Here is a 13,496-nt window from a genome sequence, read left to right on the forward strand (position 1 = left end):
TCCGGCCTTGAGTCTCATCCGACCACCCTGTAAAGGAGCGTCTACACACCCCAACAGCCTTCCCCAATTCATATCACACAATATTGCTTTTAACGTAGTTTCAGTATTATCACAAGATGCTCCACTCTAGTATAAACATTAGTAGCTGTCAAACAACATGATTCACCTCCTACAATGTTGCCTTAACTCGGTTAAAGGAGTTTCTGCAAGGGACCAACTGTCTCCCATAATTCACGTTTTACCTTTAACCTAATTTCAGTGTTAGTAGATGGTATTCAACTTTTAGTATGGTGCTTGTTAGACAACCTCCAAAAAGATACAACATTCAAAGAATATATAAATTCAGTATAAAAATGGTGATTACATAATAATATTCAAAACTTATATGATTTCAGTATCAAAAGATATATATGTATATGTGATGGCCCTAAGAAACTTTATTCAATCAATATGCATTCCATATTTTTGATATATGTGTTTGTAATGCAACTTAAAAACTTTATTACTTGACATACCCTTCAATATATATATAATTATTATTATTATTATGAACCATGACTAAACCTGGACTAAACCAGTACTAAACCAGAACTAAACCAGGACTAAACCAGAACCTGGTGAATCAGTGTTTGAGGTTTGTGCAGTTTAAACCTGGCACATTCTTGCTGAAGATGTGAGACAGACCTCGACTTTGACAATGTTTAAATCCAGACTCAAACGCTTCTGTTTAGCTGCTGTGACTGAAAGGGTTTTATTCTGCCTCTAATCTTTTAAAGTTAATTTTATGATGATTATTTATGTTTTGATTTGTTGTATTGTGATTTTAATGTCTTTCTTATTCTATAAATCTCGTTGAATTACCTTGTGGACCGATTGTGCTGTACAAATAAAGTTGCTTTGTGTCTAATGTATTTGGAAGTGACAAAAACACAAATGTGACTGAATTCAGTAGGTGAGGGAGCCCTACTGGAAAAGTTTGATTATTTAAAGTGATTTCAGAGGTTATTATTCGCCCGGGGATGTAAATAAATATGATGATGTGATGTTATTTTAATAAATGAGATGTTAACAGTTTGGATCCATGTTGAAACTCAGTGGAAATAGTTGAATTGTTGAACTTGACCGTGGTTTGTGCCTTGAGAATATTCAGACACAGTGACACAGAGAGGCCTAATAACGGTATAATCCGCTGTTATCACGTGACCACATGTGAGTGCACGGTTCCTCACCCAGCAGCAGCAGCTTGAGCTCACGACGGGAGTCCCTCTTGTCTTTCCGCAGTTGTCTCTCGATCTCCTCGTTGATTCTCTGGTTCTCCCGCCATCATCGTACCCGGCCCGTGTGTCCTCTCCTCCGCAAAGAAACCTCCGGCCGCCCGCCTGTCCTCCGGTCCAAAGAAAAGGCTCAGCACCCGCGTCCTATTCAGAGACAACGAGGGCACGGCATCCTGTTTGCCGCTGTGTCCTCTGTCCAGGAAGATTTTAGACACAGTCACAGTTTAATTTCAAAGAAAAAAGCCAAAGTAACTAAAGGGACAATGATGAAATAATGAAACACATTCAGTGTTTGTGTGAATAACCTGTGGCGTCCACTACACTGCAGTAGTGAATCTGAGGCTGCACCTGTCCAGGAGTGTCACTCTGGAGTGTCACTCTGGATTATCAGACTGAAGTGTGGGTAACATCCATGTCATCTGAGCTCAAATGAAAACTCAAACATCACTTTCTGGAGCTTTTCAGATCAGAGAATGTGATTGTAGAACAGATGCATCCTGAGTGTGAGTCACTTTTATGATTTAATGACATTAAACTCTGTCATAAACTGGGGCAGGTGGCTGCTCTCACCTGAGGTTAGAAGGTGTGAATCCCTGGAGTTTGCTCCCTGTGTGTTTTGATTCATTTCATTTAGACATTGAATGTGTAAATGCTGCACTGCCCCTTGTGGCGCTGATGTTTCAGCTCATAGAACACAGTAGACCAGTGTCTCTGTGGTCACACTGTCACCACTGCACACAGTCATGTGGATAATACAGTGGACTATGTGCCCAGAGGTCACAGTCTGAGCTTTAACTTATATGAATGTGAACCCACTGACACTTCAGATCTGGAGCTGCAGGAGTTCTACCTGCTCCTGGGCGTGAGAAATAGAGAACTAGAACACTTTACAAACGTCCCTTTAAAGGCTCAGAAGGCTCATTGTTTATATTTCAAAAGGGAAATAGTCTGAGAGTCTGGCGTACTTCCTTATTGTGTCTTCATCTGCTGCACATGCTCAGAGAGTGGAGAGTTACTTTTTACTTTCACTTCAAACTCATGACGCACTAAGAAATTCAGACGGTGAGTATTTTTCTCGACTGAATAAGATTCAAATAGAACAATAAGCCTCTTCTTGTGAACCATAGATAAGTTTATCATACAGGGCTGGACAAAAATGTCCGAGGTAATAAAAGTCCTTTGTTAGAAGTGGGATGTGTTTTAACACAGAAGTCGTTTTCCAGAAGAGGCCTGTTGTTGTATTTAAGTATTACATGAGGTGTTCTGTTATAGAAAAATATCAAATACATTTCTCAAACCTGAGCTATTGACCACATCTATATGTTCCTGTGGTTCTATTTTCTCACGGCTCTATGTTCAAAAGGTTCTTTGTTCTCACATTTGTTGTAGACAGGATGTGATTTGTCCATAAAGCAGAACGGGGGATGATTATTTTTCTTCATATTTATTTAGACTGTTGGACTGTTAAATACAGTCTCAGATTATCAAATATAAGCACGAAATGTTCCTCTTTTGATAAAATACCTTTGGCACACGCAAACTTTGACCGCGCGGATCATTTCCGTGTTCATGTCTCCGTGTGTGTATGTGTGTGTGTATGTGTATGTTTATGTGTGTGTCGGTGTATGTGTGTGTGTATGTGTCTCTGTAGGGGTGTGTGGGTGTGTGTGTGTGTGTGTGTGTGTATGTGTCTGTTTGTGTGTCTGTTTATGTGTGTGTGTTCGGCGCACAGGCTCTTAGTGACACAAATGCAGATGCACGTGAAGAATGGGTGGAAATCCTGACCTCACACGGGGTGATCGTAGCAGAGCTGACAATGACGATGTCTCTCTGCGGCTCTCGATACAGAAAAGAACAGCTCCAACACACCGGCTGCTCCTAAAGAAGCTCCAGAAGGAGAGTTTGAGCTCCCAAAGAAGATCCAGCAGAGGAGAGTTTGTGCGGGGCCTGCGTGTCGTTGGGCTGTATACAGTGTGGCTGTGGCAGGTGTGGCTGAGGGAGTGAGGTGAACACTGCCAATGATCAACAGCGACTGTGCAAAGTTTGAATTGCAAATGAAGTGTTCAGTTTGACACAGTCTGTACCAGGTCTTCTTGTTTTATCCTCCCAAGAATAAAGGAGAGGGAGGGATCGGAAAAACAGAAGCAGAGAGAGGAAATGACAATCCAGAGGGGATCTAGGGTTAAGATTAGGGCCAGGGTGAGGGTCAGCATCATGCGTTTACTTTCAAATGTATATTTTAAATGTTAGAAAAGAGCTGTGTGAACACAGAACCACACACATATAACCACAGTCCCATAAAATGTGATGAGCTACTGTAGCTCCATGGAATACTGATTTTCATGATGCTTTTTCTTCCAGATGTGAGTTTTTCTTCGGACATTATGGCAGCTGAATCTGGTAAGTGCATTTAATTCTAAACCTGACACACACATTTGATAATGAACTGTGTATTCTGGGACTTGTGGGCGGAGCTTTCATTTCAATGGTGATTCAAACACAGTTAAGACTAGTTTTCTCTGGACTTAGCTAGCTAAATCTGGTACAAATGGTAAATGGTCACATTTTTCTATAGCGCTTTTCCACCTTCAAGGCACTCAAAGTGCTTTACAACAAGGAACCACTCACCCATTCACACACATTCATACACCAGTGTACACAGACACTGAGGGCGAGGTGGGTTGAGTGTCTTGCCCAAGGACACGACAACCAACCTACAGATCAGTGGATCTGACCCCTCAACCAATGATGTTAATGTCAAGAGCAGGATTTGAACCACCAACCTTCGGATCAGTGGACAAACACTACCAACTGAGCTACTGTCGCCCCCAAATCATCTTTTCTTTGTAAGATTAATGAATTAGTACATGATCCCTGACAAATAAAGAAGTGATGTGTACAGATACATATAGTGTCATCACCTGATTTGGCAGTTTCTCAAACTGAACATGCTCAGATACTTTAGACAAATGTAATTATTGAGATTTGTTTGATCAAATTATACTTGGAATATAAACTGATAAATACTTGCTCAAAGTCTGTGAAAATTATGTATTTTTACTGTCAATAAATGTGAGAAAACAGAGTAGAGTTAAGTCTGGCTTCAGTAAAACGGCAAACTTTGATGATGAAAAAAAAAGTTGTAGTTTCTGTTTCTATGTCGTAACGGCTGGAGTGGGGGTGGACCAAAGAGTGCAGAACTCGGGGCAGGTTTACGGTGTTTATTTACAATTTGTGAAAAGTACAAGTAATAGTTCAATAATCCAACAAGAGCTGCAGGCAAGGCGTGAGCAAGAGCCAGGGGCGCGTCGGGGAAAAGCCGAGACAGGAACAGGGATCCACTGGGAGCGGGACACAGATCAGACTGGGACCAGAACCAGAGGAAGCCGAGCGGGAACCGGAGCCGGGGTCCAGGACGAGACAGGGAGGTGAAGGTGAGCTTGACAGTACCGGAGCCGGTGCGCGGAGTCAGGAGCAGGACCAGAGGTCAGGAGCTGGGAAGGTCAGGAGAACCGGAACCTGGGAGGCAGCAAACTCCAATCAGCATCAAAAAGCAAGGTAGCAAAATACAGAAATAGAGCAAGACTAGTCACGTTGACACGCGGACAATCTGGCTCCGAGTGTTCTTCTTCTTCTTCTTCTTTGGCGTTTAATGGCAGTTGGCAACCACCTAGTGGGTTATTACCGCCAACTGCTGCTACTGCCTACTGAACTGGGGTATGAAGACCTTTTAAACTGGTCAGAGGGGTGAGTTTAAATAATCAGTACTTCATATGCGTCGAATTAGGTTAGTGTCTTTTAAGAACACAAATAATTGTTTTCTTATAACTTTAAGTCCCATTCCCAGTAAAGTCTTGAGATTAAATAGCATTTTTCCTTTTGCAGCCGTTTCCATGAGTAATGATCGCTGATGGTTATAATGTTCACAGTTAATAAGGACATGTTCCACTGTTTCAGCCTGAGAGCAATTCTCACACTTTCCATTAGGATGCTTTCTGATTCTCCAGAGCGAGTGGTTCAAGCATGTATGTTTTCTCATTCTCATTCTTGTTATTATTATTTCCTCTCTGCGACTTCCTTCTGGGTTCTGCTTTAATCCAACTTTATTTTCGATGCCGTGTAAATGTCTCCCTGTGTCATTTAGATCCCAACATTCTTGCCAGAGCTCAAGGATTTTACTGTTCAATATGGCTTTTCCTTCAGCTTGACTCAGTGGAATATTAATATCAACTACCTCAGACCTAAGTGCTTGTTTAGCCATTATGTCAGCTTCTTCATTGCCTTCAACTCCAACATGGGCTGGGACCCAAACCAACACCACTTCTATCACACTATGTAGCTGGAAGAGTAGATAATATATTCTGTATAGTACGTCCATCCTGCAGGACTTTCCTGATTCTGTACTTAATAATGCGGCTTGACTATATGATGCAATGACAGCTTTGTGGATTTTACAGTTGTTATTCTCCAGGAGCCAATTCAGAGCAAATTCGATGGCAACCATTTCAACAGTGTAGACAGCAAGATGGTTTGATGCTCTTCATCTGATGCAATTTCTATATTGAGGAATATTCACTGCTGCACCTGTCCTGCCGCTCTCAGGGTCCTTTGACCCATCTGTATATAATAAAAGGCTGTCTGTATGCTTTTCAAAGTACTTTTGTGCAATAAACCATTCTGGGGTACTTCTAGCCTTTTCTTTAATAACTTTGAAGTGAGAGGTCCACTGTTGGGGCAGCAAAAAACCACGGAGGAATTGGAGAGCATGGGACAGTGGGACTACATTTAAAGTCAGTGAGGCCGAGTTGCTGTGCTTTTATATCACCTATCCATCCGAAGCTGAAAAGGATCTGACTCTTCATGCTCCCAGCAGTCTTTAAGAACAACCTTTGTTGGGTGAGTATCGTTATGTCCTTGAAGGTTGATCCAGTATGCTAGCATGAGTTTAATTCTCCTTAGACGAAGGGGGAGCTCCCCTGTCTCCACTTGGAGTGCTGTTAGAGGCGACGATTTAAATGCTCCACAGCATGTTCTTAGCCCTTGCGTTTGCTCTCTTTCCAATTTTCTTAAATGCGTTTCAGCAGCAGACATATATGCAAAACATCCATAATCAAGAGATGACCTCATAAGGGCCTGGTATACTCTCAGCAAGGCTCCCCTCGCTGCTCCCCAGTCCTGGCCTGCCAAGCACCTTAATAGATTATTCACTTTTTTACATTTAATCTGCACTGACTCAATATGTTGTTTCCAGGTAAGTTTTTCATCAAATATTATCCCCAAAAATCTCACATTCTTAACTTGCTCCAACTTTTGTCTGTACAGGTTCAACGTTGCACTCTTATGTCTTTTAGAGAAACAAATAACTTGAGTCTTTGCTACAGACATTTTAACGGCCCATTTATTAGACCACAGTTCCACTTCCTTAATTGCATTCTGCATTTTCCGCTGTAAGGACTTTAAATTTCGTCCTCGTATTCAAGGGGCTCCATCATCCGCATACAGGGACTTTCCGATGTTATCTTCTACATTTTGAAATATGTCATTAATCATAATATCAAAAAGTACTGGGCTGCACACACTGCCTTGTGAAGTCCCATTCTCAACAGAGTACATGTTGGAGTACACTGATCCAACTCTCACTTCAGTTTTTCGGCCAAATAAGAAATCCAAAACCCAGTTATACAGTTTTCCTCTTATTCCAAGTTTAGACAGTTTTATTAGCATCCCCTCCTTCCAGAGCATATCATAAGCCTTTTCAATATCAATGAAAACTGCCAGGACCATTTCTTTATTTGTTTGGGCTTTTCTTGTCTCTGATTCTAGACACAATATAGCATTCACAGTATTCCTTCCTTTACGGAAGCCGCTTTGGAAAGGACTAAGTTCTTTATTTTCTTCCAGGAAGTAATCAAGTCTTGTTGTAATTATTCTTTCCATTGTTTTTCCCAGTTGCGAGGTAAGCGCTATAGGATGGTAATTTGAAGGATCCGAGGCTTCTTTGCCTGGCTTTAAGATAGGTACAATAATGGATTGTTTCCATGCATCAGGAATCTTCCCTGTCTCCCAGACTAAGTTAAATAGTTGTAGCACAGCTTCCAGAGATCTGTCCTCCATTCTCTCCAGCATGGTGTAACAGACTATCTTTCCCAGGGGCAGATTGCCTTGCATATGTAATAGCTTTCTTCAATTCAAATATAGTAAAAGGTCTACCCAAGTTTTCGTTTGAGGGATTTTTCCGGGTAGTCACTTATGGGTTTTCTGCAGGGGTTCTGTCTCTGCTCTCTTTTGCCTCATCAGAGAGGTTATTCGAACTGTGTATTTTAATTAGCGTTCTTGCCAACATTTCTGCTTTATCTTTGTTATTAACTGCTATGATTGCATTACTTTGCAAAACCGGTATTAAGTAATTTCTCTTTATTCCGTTCATTTTCCTAATGACTCCCCATATATTTGATAGTTTCGTGTCCTGTCCAATTGTATTACAGTATTTCCTCCAAAAAGTTATTTTTGAGTGTCTGATTGTCCTCCTGGCAAGGGCCTGGGTTCTTTTGAACTCAATAAGCAGTTCCATGGAATGATTTTTCTTTAGCTGCTTATATACCTTATTCCTGTTTTTTATAGCTTCACTACACCCTTCATTCCACCACGGGACACCTTTAGTTCTTCCTCTCCCTCCAGCCTTCGGGATAGTAGCCTCTGCTGCCTGAATAATAGCAGAAGTCAGCTGCTCATTATACATTTCAACATCAGTAATATTTCTTTCACATAGATCTATACATAAGGTTTTCACTATTCCTTAAAACGCATCCCAATCAACCTTATCTAATTTCCACCTCGGAATCTGTATTTCATTTTCTGTTGTGATTTCTCCTCCTATCTTGGTTAAGATGGGAAAGTGATCACTTCCCATCAGTAAATCCCTCATCACCTCCCATGAGGCACAACTTGCCACTACATCAGACACCAGTGTTAGATCTAAAACACTTTCTGTATTGTTCGAGCAGTTATATCTTGTGCCAGTCCCATCATTAAGACACACCAGTGATTTAGTTTCAATAAATTCCTCAATGACCACACCGTTAGCATCCGTGTTACAACTTCCCCATAGTGAACTGTGAGAGTTAAAGTCCCCACACCATATAACCTTTCCCTGAGCTTCAATTTTCAGGTTATCTAAGTCTTTCGTGCACAGCCTGTTACAAGGGTTGTAATAATTGATCACATTAAATTTACCCTTGCTTGTCCATATCGACACAGTTATTGATTCATCATCTTGCCCTATTCTCTCTACCTTAAAACTCAAACCATTTTGAACAAATGTTGCTACCCCTCCACCTTGCCTCTGTTGCCTATCATTCCTTATTGATGTGTAGCCCGGAATAACAAAATCCAATCTGGGTTTGAGCCATGTTTCCTGAATGCAAAGTACATGAGGCTTTTCCTCTAAATTTAAGATATACTTTTTGAATTCCTGCCCATTACTTATCAAGCTCCTTGCATTCCACTGGAATACGATCAACATCCAGAAGTAGATGCACCACTCCATTGTTGAGGTTGCTTAGAGGAAGGTTTTTTTCTCTCAATACCAGTTCTTCCTGAATCGATTCCCATGTAATAATTGAAACGCCTAAGTACTTCTCAGCTGCCTTTACAATAATGACAATTGTTTCGGTTTTTCCTTTCGCCTGTATGCTACAGTTTATAGCTTCAACCATGAACAATAAGAAGTTCTGTTTTTCCATCATCAATGTGTTTTCTGTAATTTTACTACAGCTATTACATTTTGGAACGCTACTTGCTACTGCAGTGGCCATTTTCTTGGGCCCCACAGGCACTTTTTTCGCAGCTTCTGCATACGTCACTCCCGTCATGATTTTTAGTTTTTGCTCTTCAGCCGCTCCTTTACTGGCTTCACATCCTCGATATGCTGAGCTATGCTCCCCTCCACAGTTGCAGCACTTTATCTTTGCCCCTTTCTCATATTTACTGTATTCGTGCTCTCCTGCACATCTTCCACATCTCTGCTTTCCTCTACATACAGCAGCAACATGTCCAAACTTTTGACATTTGAAACATCGAAGCGGTGGAGGGATATACGGCCGAACATTATAGCACATGAAATCAATAAACACTTTATCTGGAAGGAACTTTTCATCAAATTTAAGCATTACTGAAAAACTATCAATTCTTTCTCCATTTCGCAATGCTTTCAGACGTTTAACTTCGATTATCTTTCCTCCTTTTAAGCTTGCTTTTACTTCATCCACTGGTACATTAGGAGGAATTCCCAAAATAACTCCACGTACAAACATTTTATTTTCCAGTAGCTTTGCACTCACTCTTTCATTCAGGATTGTTTTCAGCTTCAGAGCTTTTTCTTTCTCTTTTTCATTACTGCAAATCACCAGCAAAGATCCATCTCGTATAGTTTTTGCACATTTAATGGGTCTGATAACTTGGTTGATTTCCTGAGTGAGTTTCACTGGGTTCCACTTACCGAACGTCGCCCCTTCTCTTACCAGCTTCAGCAAGACTTTAAACTCTTTGGCTTCTTCCATCTCCTCTCTGGGTTCACCATCAGTTACATCCGAGTTGAAAGATTCATTTTGTAACCTTTTTTAGGCCCGAGACCCTACAGGGCGTAGGGCCTATTGCTTCCGCAACGATGAGTGCGAAGCACTCATCGTTGACATTGAGCCCTATCCAAGCCCCCATGCCGCAGGCATGGGCCATACTTATAACTGCTAAAATGAATGGAAGTCAATGGGAGGTCAATGGCGGAGCCTGACGTCATGGCGAATGACGGGCGCGTCAGCGCCCGTCATTCGCCATTGACCCCACGGTGACGTGGGGAAGGTCCAGAGCTTTCAAAAAACGTATAATGTCATTCTAATGTTTTCGGATATATTGTTTTTGCTAAAAATATTATTATTAGGCCCGAGCCCCTACAGGGCGTAGGGCCTATTGTTTCCGCAACGATGAGTGCAAAGCACTCATCGTTGCAGACTGTCTTCACGAAGTTGCGCGCGAAGCGCGCAACTTCGTGGCAGCACCGCGACCTTGCACAGACTCCTGTGTCCTAGCAACCCATGCCGTAGGCATGGGACATGCATATTTGTTCTTGCTAGCATGTCAGCGTCAACATTGAGTCAATGGGCTTCGCCCATTGACTCATTGTTGACGCTGACGCAGCACGAAGCGCTCATGTCTCCAAACACACTCCTGGCATCGAGCCCTATCCAAGCCTCCATGCCGCAGGCATGGGCCATACTTGTTACTGCTAAAATGAATGGAAGTCAATGGGAGGTCAATGGCGGACCCCGACGCCATGGCGAATGACGAGCGCGTTAGCGCTCGTCATTCGCCATTGACCCCACGGTGACGTGGGGAAAGTCGAGAGCTTTCAAAAAACGTATAATATGTCATTGTAATGTTATCGGATATATTGTTTTTGCTAAAAATATTATTATTTTTTTTTTTATTAGGCCCGAGCCCCTACAGGGCGTAGGGCCTATTGCTTCCGCAACGATGAGTGCGAAGCACTCATCGTTGCAGACTGTCTTCACGAAGTTGCGCGCGAAGCGCGCAACTTCGTGGCAGCACCGCGACCTTGCACAGACTCCTGTGTCCTAGCAACCCATGCCGTAGGCATGGGACATGCATATTTGTTCTTGCTAGCATGTCAGCGTCAACATTGAGTCAATGGGCTTCGCCCATTGACTCATTGTTGACGCTGACGCAGCACGAAGCGCTCATGTCTCCAAACACACTCCTGGCATCGAGCCCTATCCAAGCCTCCATGCCGCAGGCATGGGCCATACTTGTTACTGCTAAAATGAATGGAAGTCAATGGGAGGTCAATGGCGGACCCCGACGCCATGGCGAATGACGAGCGCGTTAGCGCTCGTCATTCGCCATTGACCCCACGGTGACGTGGGGAAAGTCGAGAGCTTTCAAAAAACGTATAATATGTCATTGTAATGTTATCGGATATATTGTTTTTGCTAAAAATATTATTATTTTTTTTTTTATTAGGCCCGAGCCCCTACAGGGCGTAGGGCCTATTGCTTCCGCAACGATGAGTGCGAAGCACTCATCGTTGCAGACTGTCTTCACGAAGTTGCGCGCGAAGCGCGCAACTTCGTGGCAGCACCGCGACCTTGCACAGACTCCTGTGTCCTAGCAACCCATGCCGTAGGCATGGGACATGCATATTTGTTCTTGCTAGCATGTCAGCGTCAACATTGAGTCAATGGGCGAAGCCCATTGACTCAATGTTGACGCTGACGCAGCGCGAAGCGCTCATGTCCCCAAACACACTCCTGGCATCGAGCCCTATCCAAGCCCCCATGCCGCAGGCATGGGCCATACTTATAACTGCTAAAATGAATGGAAGTCAATGGGAGGTCAATGGCGGAGCCCGACGTCATGGCGAATGACGGGCGCGTCAGCGCCCGTCATTCGCCAATGACCCCACGGCGACGTGGGGAAGGTCCAGAGCTTTCAAAAAACGTATAATATGTCATTCTAATGTTTTCGGATATATTGTTTTTGCTAAAAATATTATTATTTTTATTAGGCCCGAGCCCCTACAGGGCGTAGGGCCTATTGCTTCCGCAACGATGAGTGCGAAGCACTCATCGTTGCAGACTGTCTTCACGAAGTTGCGCGCGAAGCGCGCAACTTCGTGGCAGCACCGCGACCTTGCACAGACTCCTGTGTCCTAGCAACCCATGCCGTAGGCATGGGTTTTCATATTTGTTGTTGCTAGCATGTCAGCGTCAACATCGAGTCAATGGGCGAAGCCCATTGACTCGATGTTGACACTGACATGCGTCAACAGGAGTGAATAGCAGGACTCGTCCCCCCCTGCACAGACTCCTGTGTCCTAGCAACCCATGCCGTAGGCATGGGACATGCATATTTGTTCTTGCTAGCATGTCAGCGTCAACATTGAGTCAATGGGCGAAGCCCATTGACTCAATGTTGACGCTGACGCAGCGCGAAGCGCTAATGTCCCCAAACACACTCCTGGCATCGAGCCCTATTCAAGCCCCCATGCCGCAGGCATGGGCCATACTTGTTACTGCTAAAATGAATGGAAGTCAATGGGAGGTCAATGGCGGATCCCAACGTCATGGCGAATGACGAGCGCGTTAGCGCTCGTCATTCGCCATTGACCCCACGGTGACGTGGGGAAAGTCGAGAGCTTTCAAAAAACGTATAATATGTGTTTCTAATGTTTTCGGATATATTGTTTTTGCTAAAAATATTATTATTTTTTTTATTCTTCTTCTGCTCTTTGAGCAGTAATTTGACCCCCTGAACATATTCAAAAACTCACCAAATTTTGCCCATCATTCAGGTCTGGTGAAAAATTTATTTTTTTATGTGGTGCATCTTTGGACATAAAAAAATGGCGCGACAGCGCCCCCTGCAAAAGTCAAATTTTTGACGTCAATGGGAGACGTCGACGTCAACTTTTTCATACAGCCACGAAATTCGGTACACGCATTCTTCAAATGATGCCAAACAAAAAATATCATTATGGCCATGCCCTCGGACGCACAGGAAGTCGGCCATCTTGGATTGAAAATTCCAAAATGCCGAGTCAGCGTTTTCGCTGACCTCGCATTTTCGTCAACTCCTCTGAAGGCGCTTCACCGGCTGGGCTGAAAATCACTGTACACCATCTAAACAAGTGGGGCATCAAAAGTTATCCAATTTATGATGATCCCTTTTACGGTTTCCGTGCGGCGAAGCCGCAAAGTTCCATCAGAATTTTTGCAATTTTCAAAAGTCAAAATTTGCTCCCGTTTGCGCAAGCAAAGTCCGATTTGGCTCAAATTCGAATCAGTTGTAAAACTTTCTGGCCTAAAGCTACTCATTACGATAGAAACTAAATTGGCGCGATAGCGCCCCCTACAGAACATTTAATAAATTTGTATGGAAGGCCGAAAATTTAGTTTTTCCAAATGTTACCAAATTTGACACAAAATTCCATTGGGTCATCACAATCAATAAAGTCAATCAGACCTATGTGTTTTATTGCTCCGTGTTGCCATGGCGATGCGCCAAATTGCCAATGTTATCCTAATAGGAAATCTCCAAATTTTTCCCATTCATGGGAAAAATATTAGTTTCATGGAATAATGTGAAATTTGGCACCATGGCTCTTCATGCCATCCTGATCAAAAAAGTCAATCAGACCCAAGTCATATT

General features: G+C 43.0%; 1 protein-coding gene across 1 annotated transcript in view; it reads left to right on the forward strand.

Moving 5' to 3' along the window:
• The first annotated feature begins 2,319 nt into the window (after window positions 1-2,319).
• Window positions 2,320-13,496, forward strand: part of LOC117376536 (polyamine-modulated factor 1-binding protein 1-like) — a 28,378-nt gene continuing 17,201 nt past the window's right edge. Inside the window, exons 1-2 of the mRNA XM_055224300.1 lie at window positions 2,320-2,336; window positions 3,636-3,674. Of these exons, the coding sequence (XP_055080275.1) occupies window positions 3,659-3,674 (16 nt within the window). The 5' untranslated portion in view covers window positions 2,320-2,336; window positions 3,636-3,658. The remainder of the gene's footprint in view (window positions 2,337-3,635; window positions 3,675-13,496) is intronic.

This window comes from Periophthalmus magnuspinnatus, chromosome 9 (assembly GCF_009829125.3).
Source record: "Periophthalmus magnuspinnatus isolate fPerMag1 chromosome 9, fPerMag1.2.pri, whole genome shotgun sequence".
NCBI classification, from domain to species: Eukaryota; Metazoa; Chordata; class Actinopteri; order Gobiiformes; family Gobiidae; genus Periophthalmus; species Periophthalmus magnuspinnatus.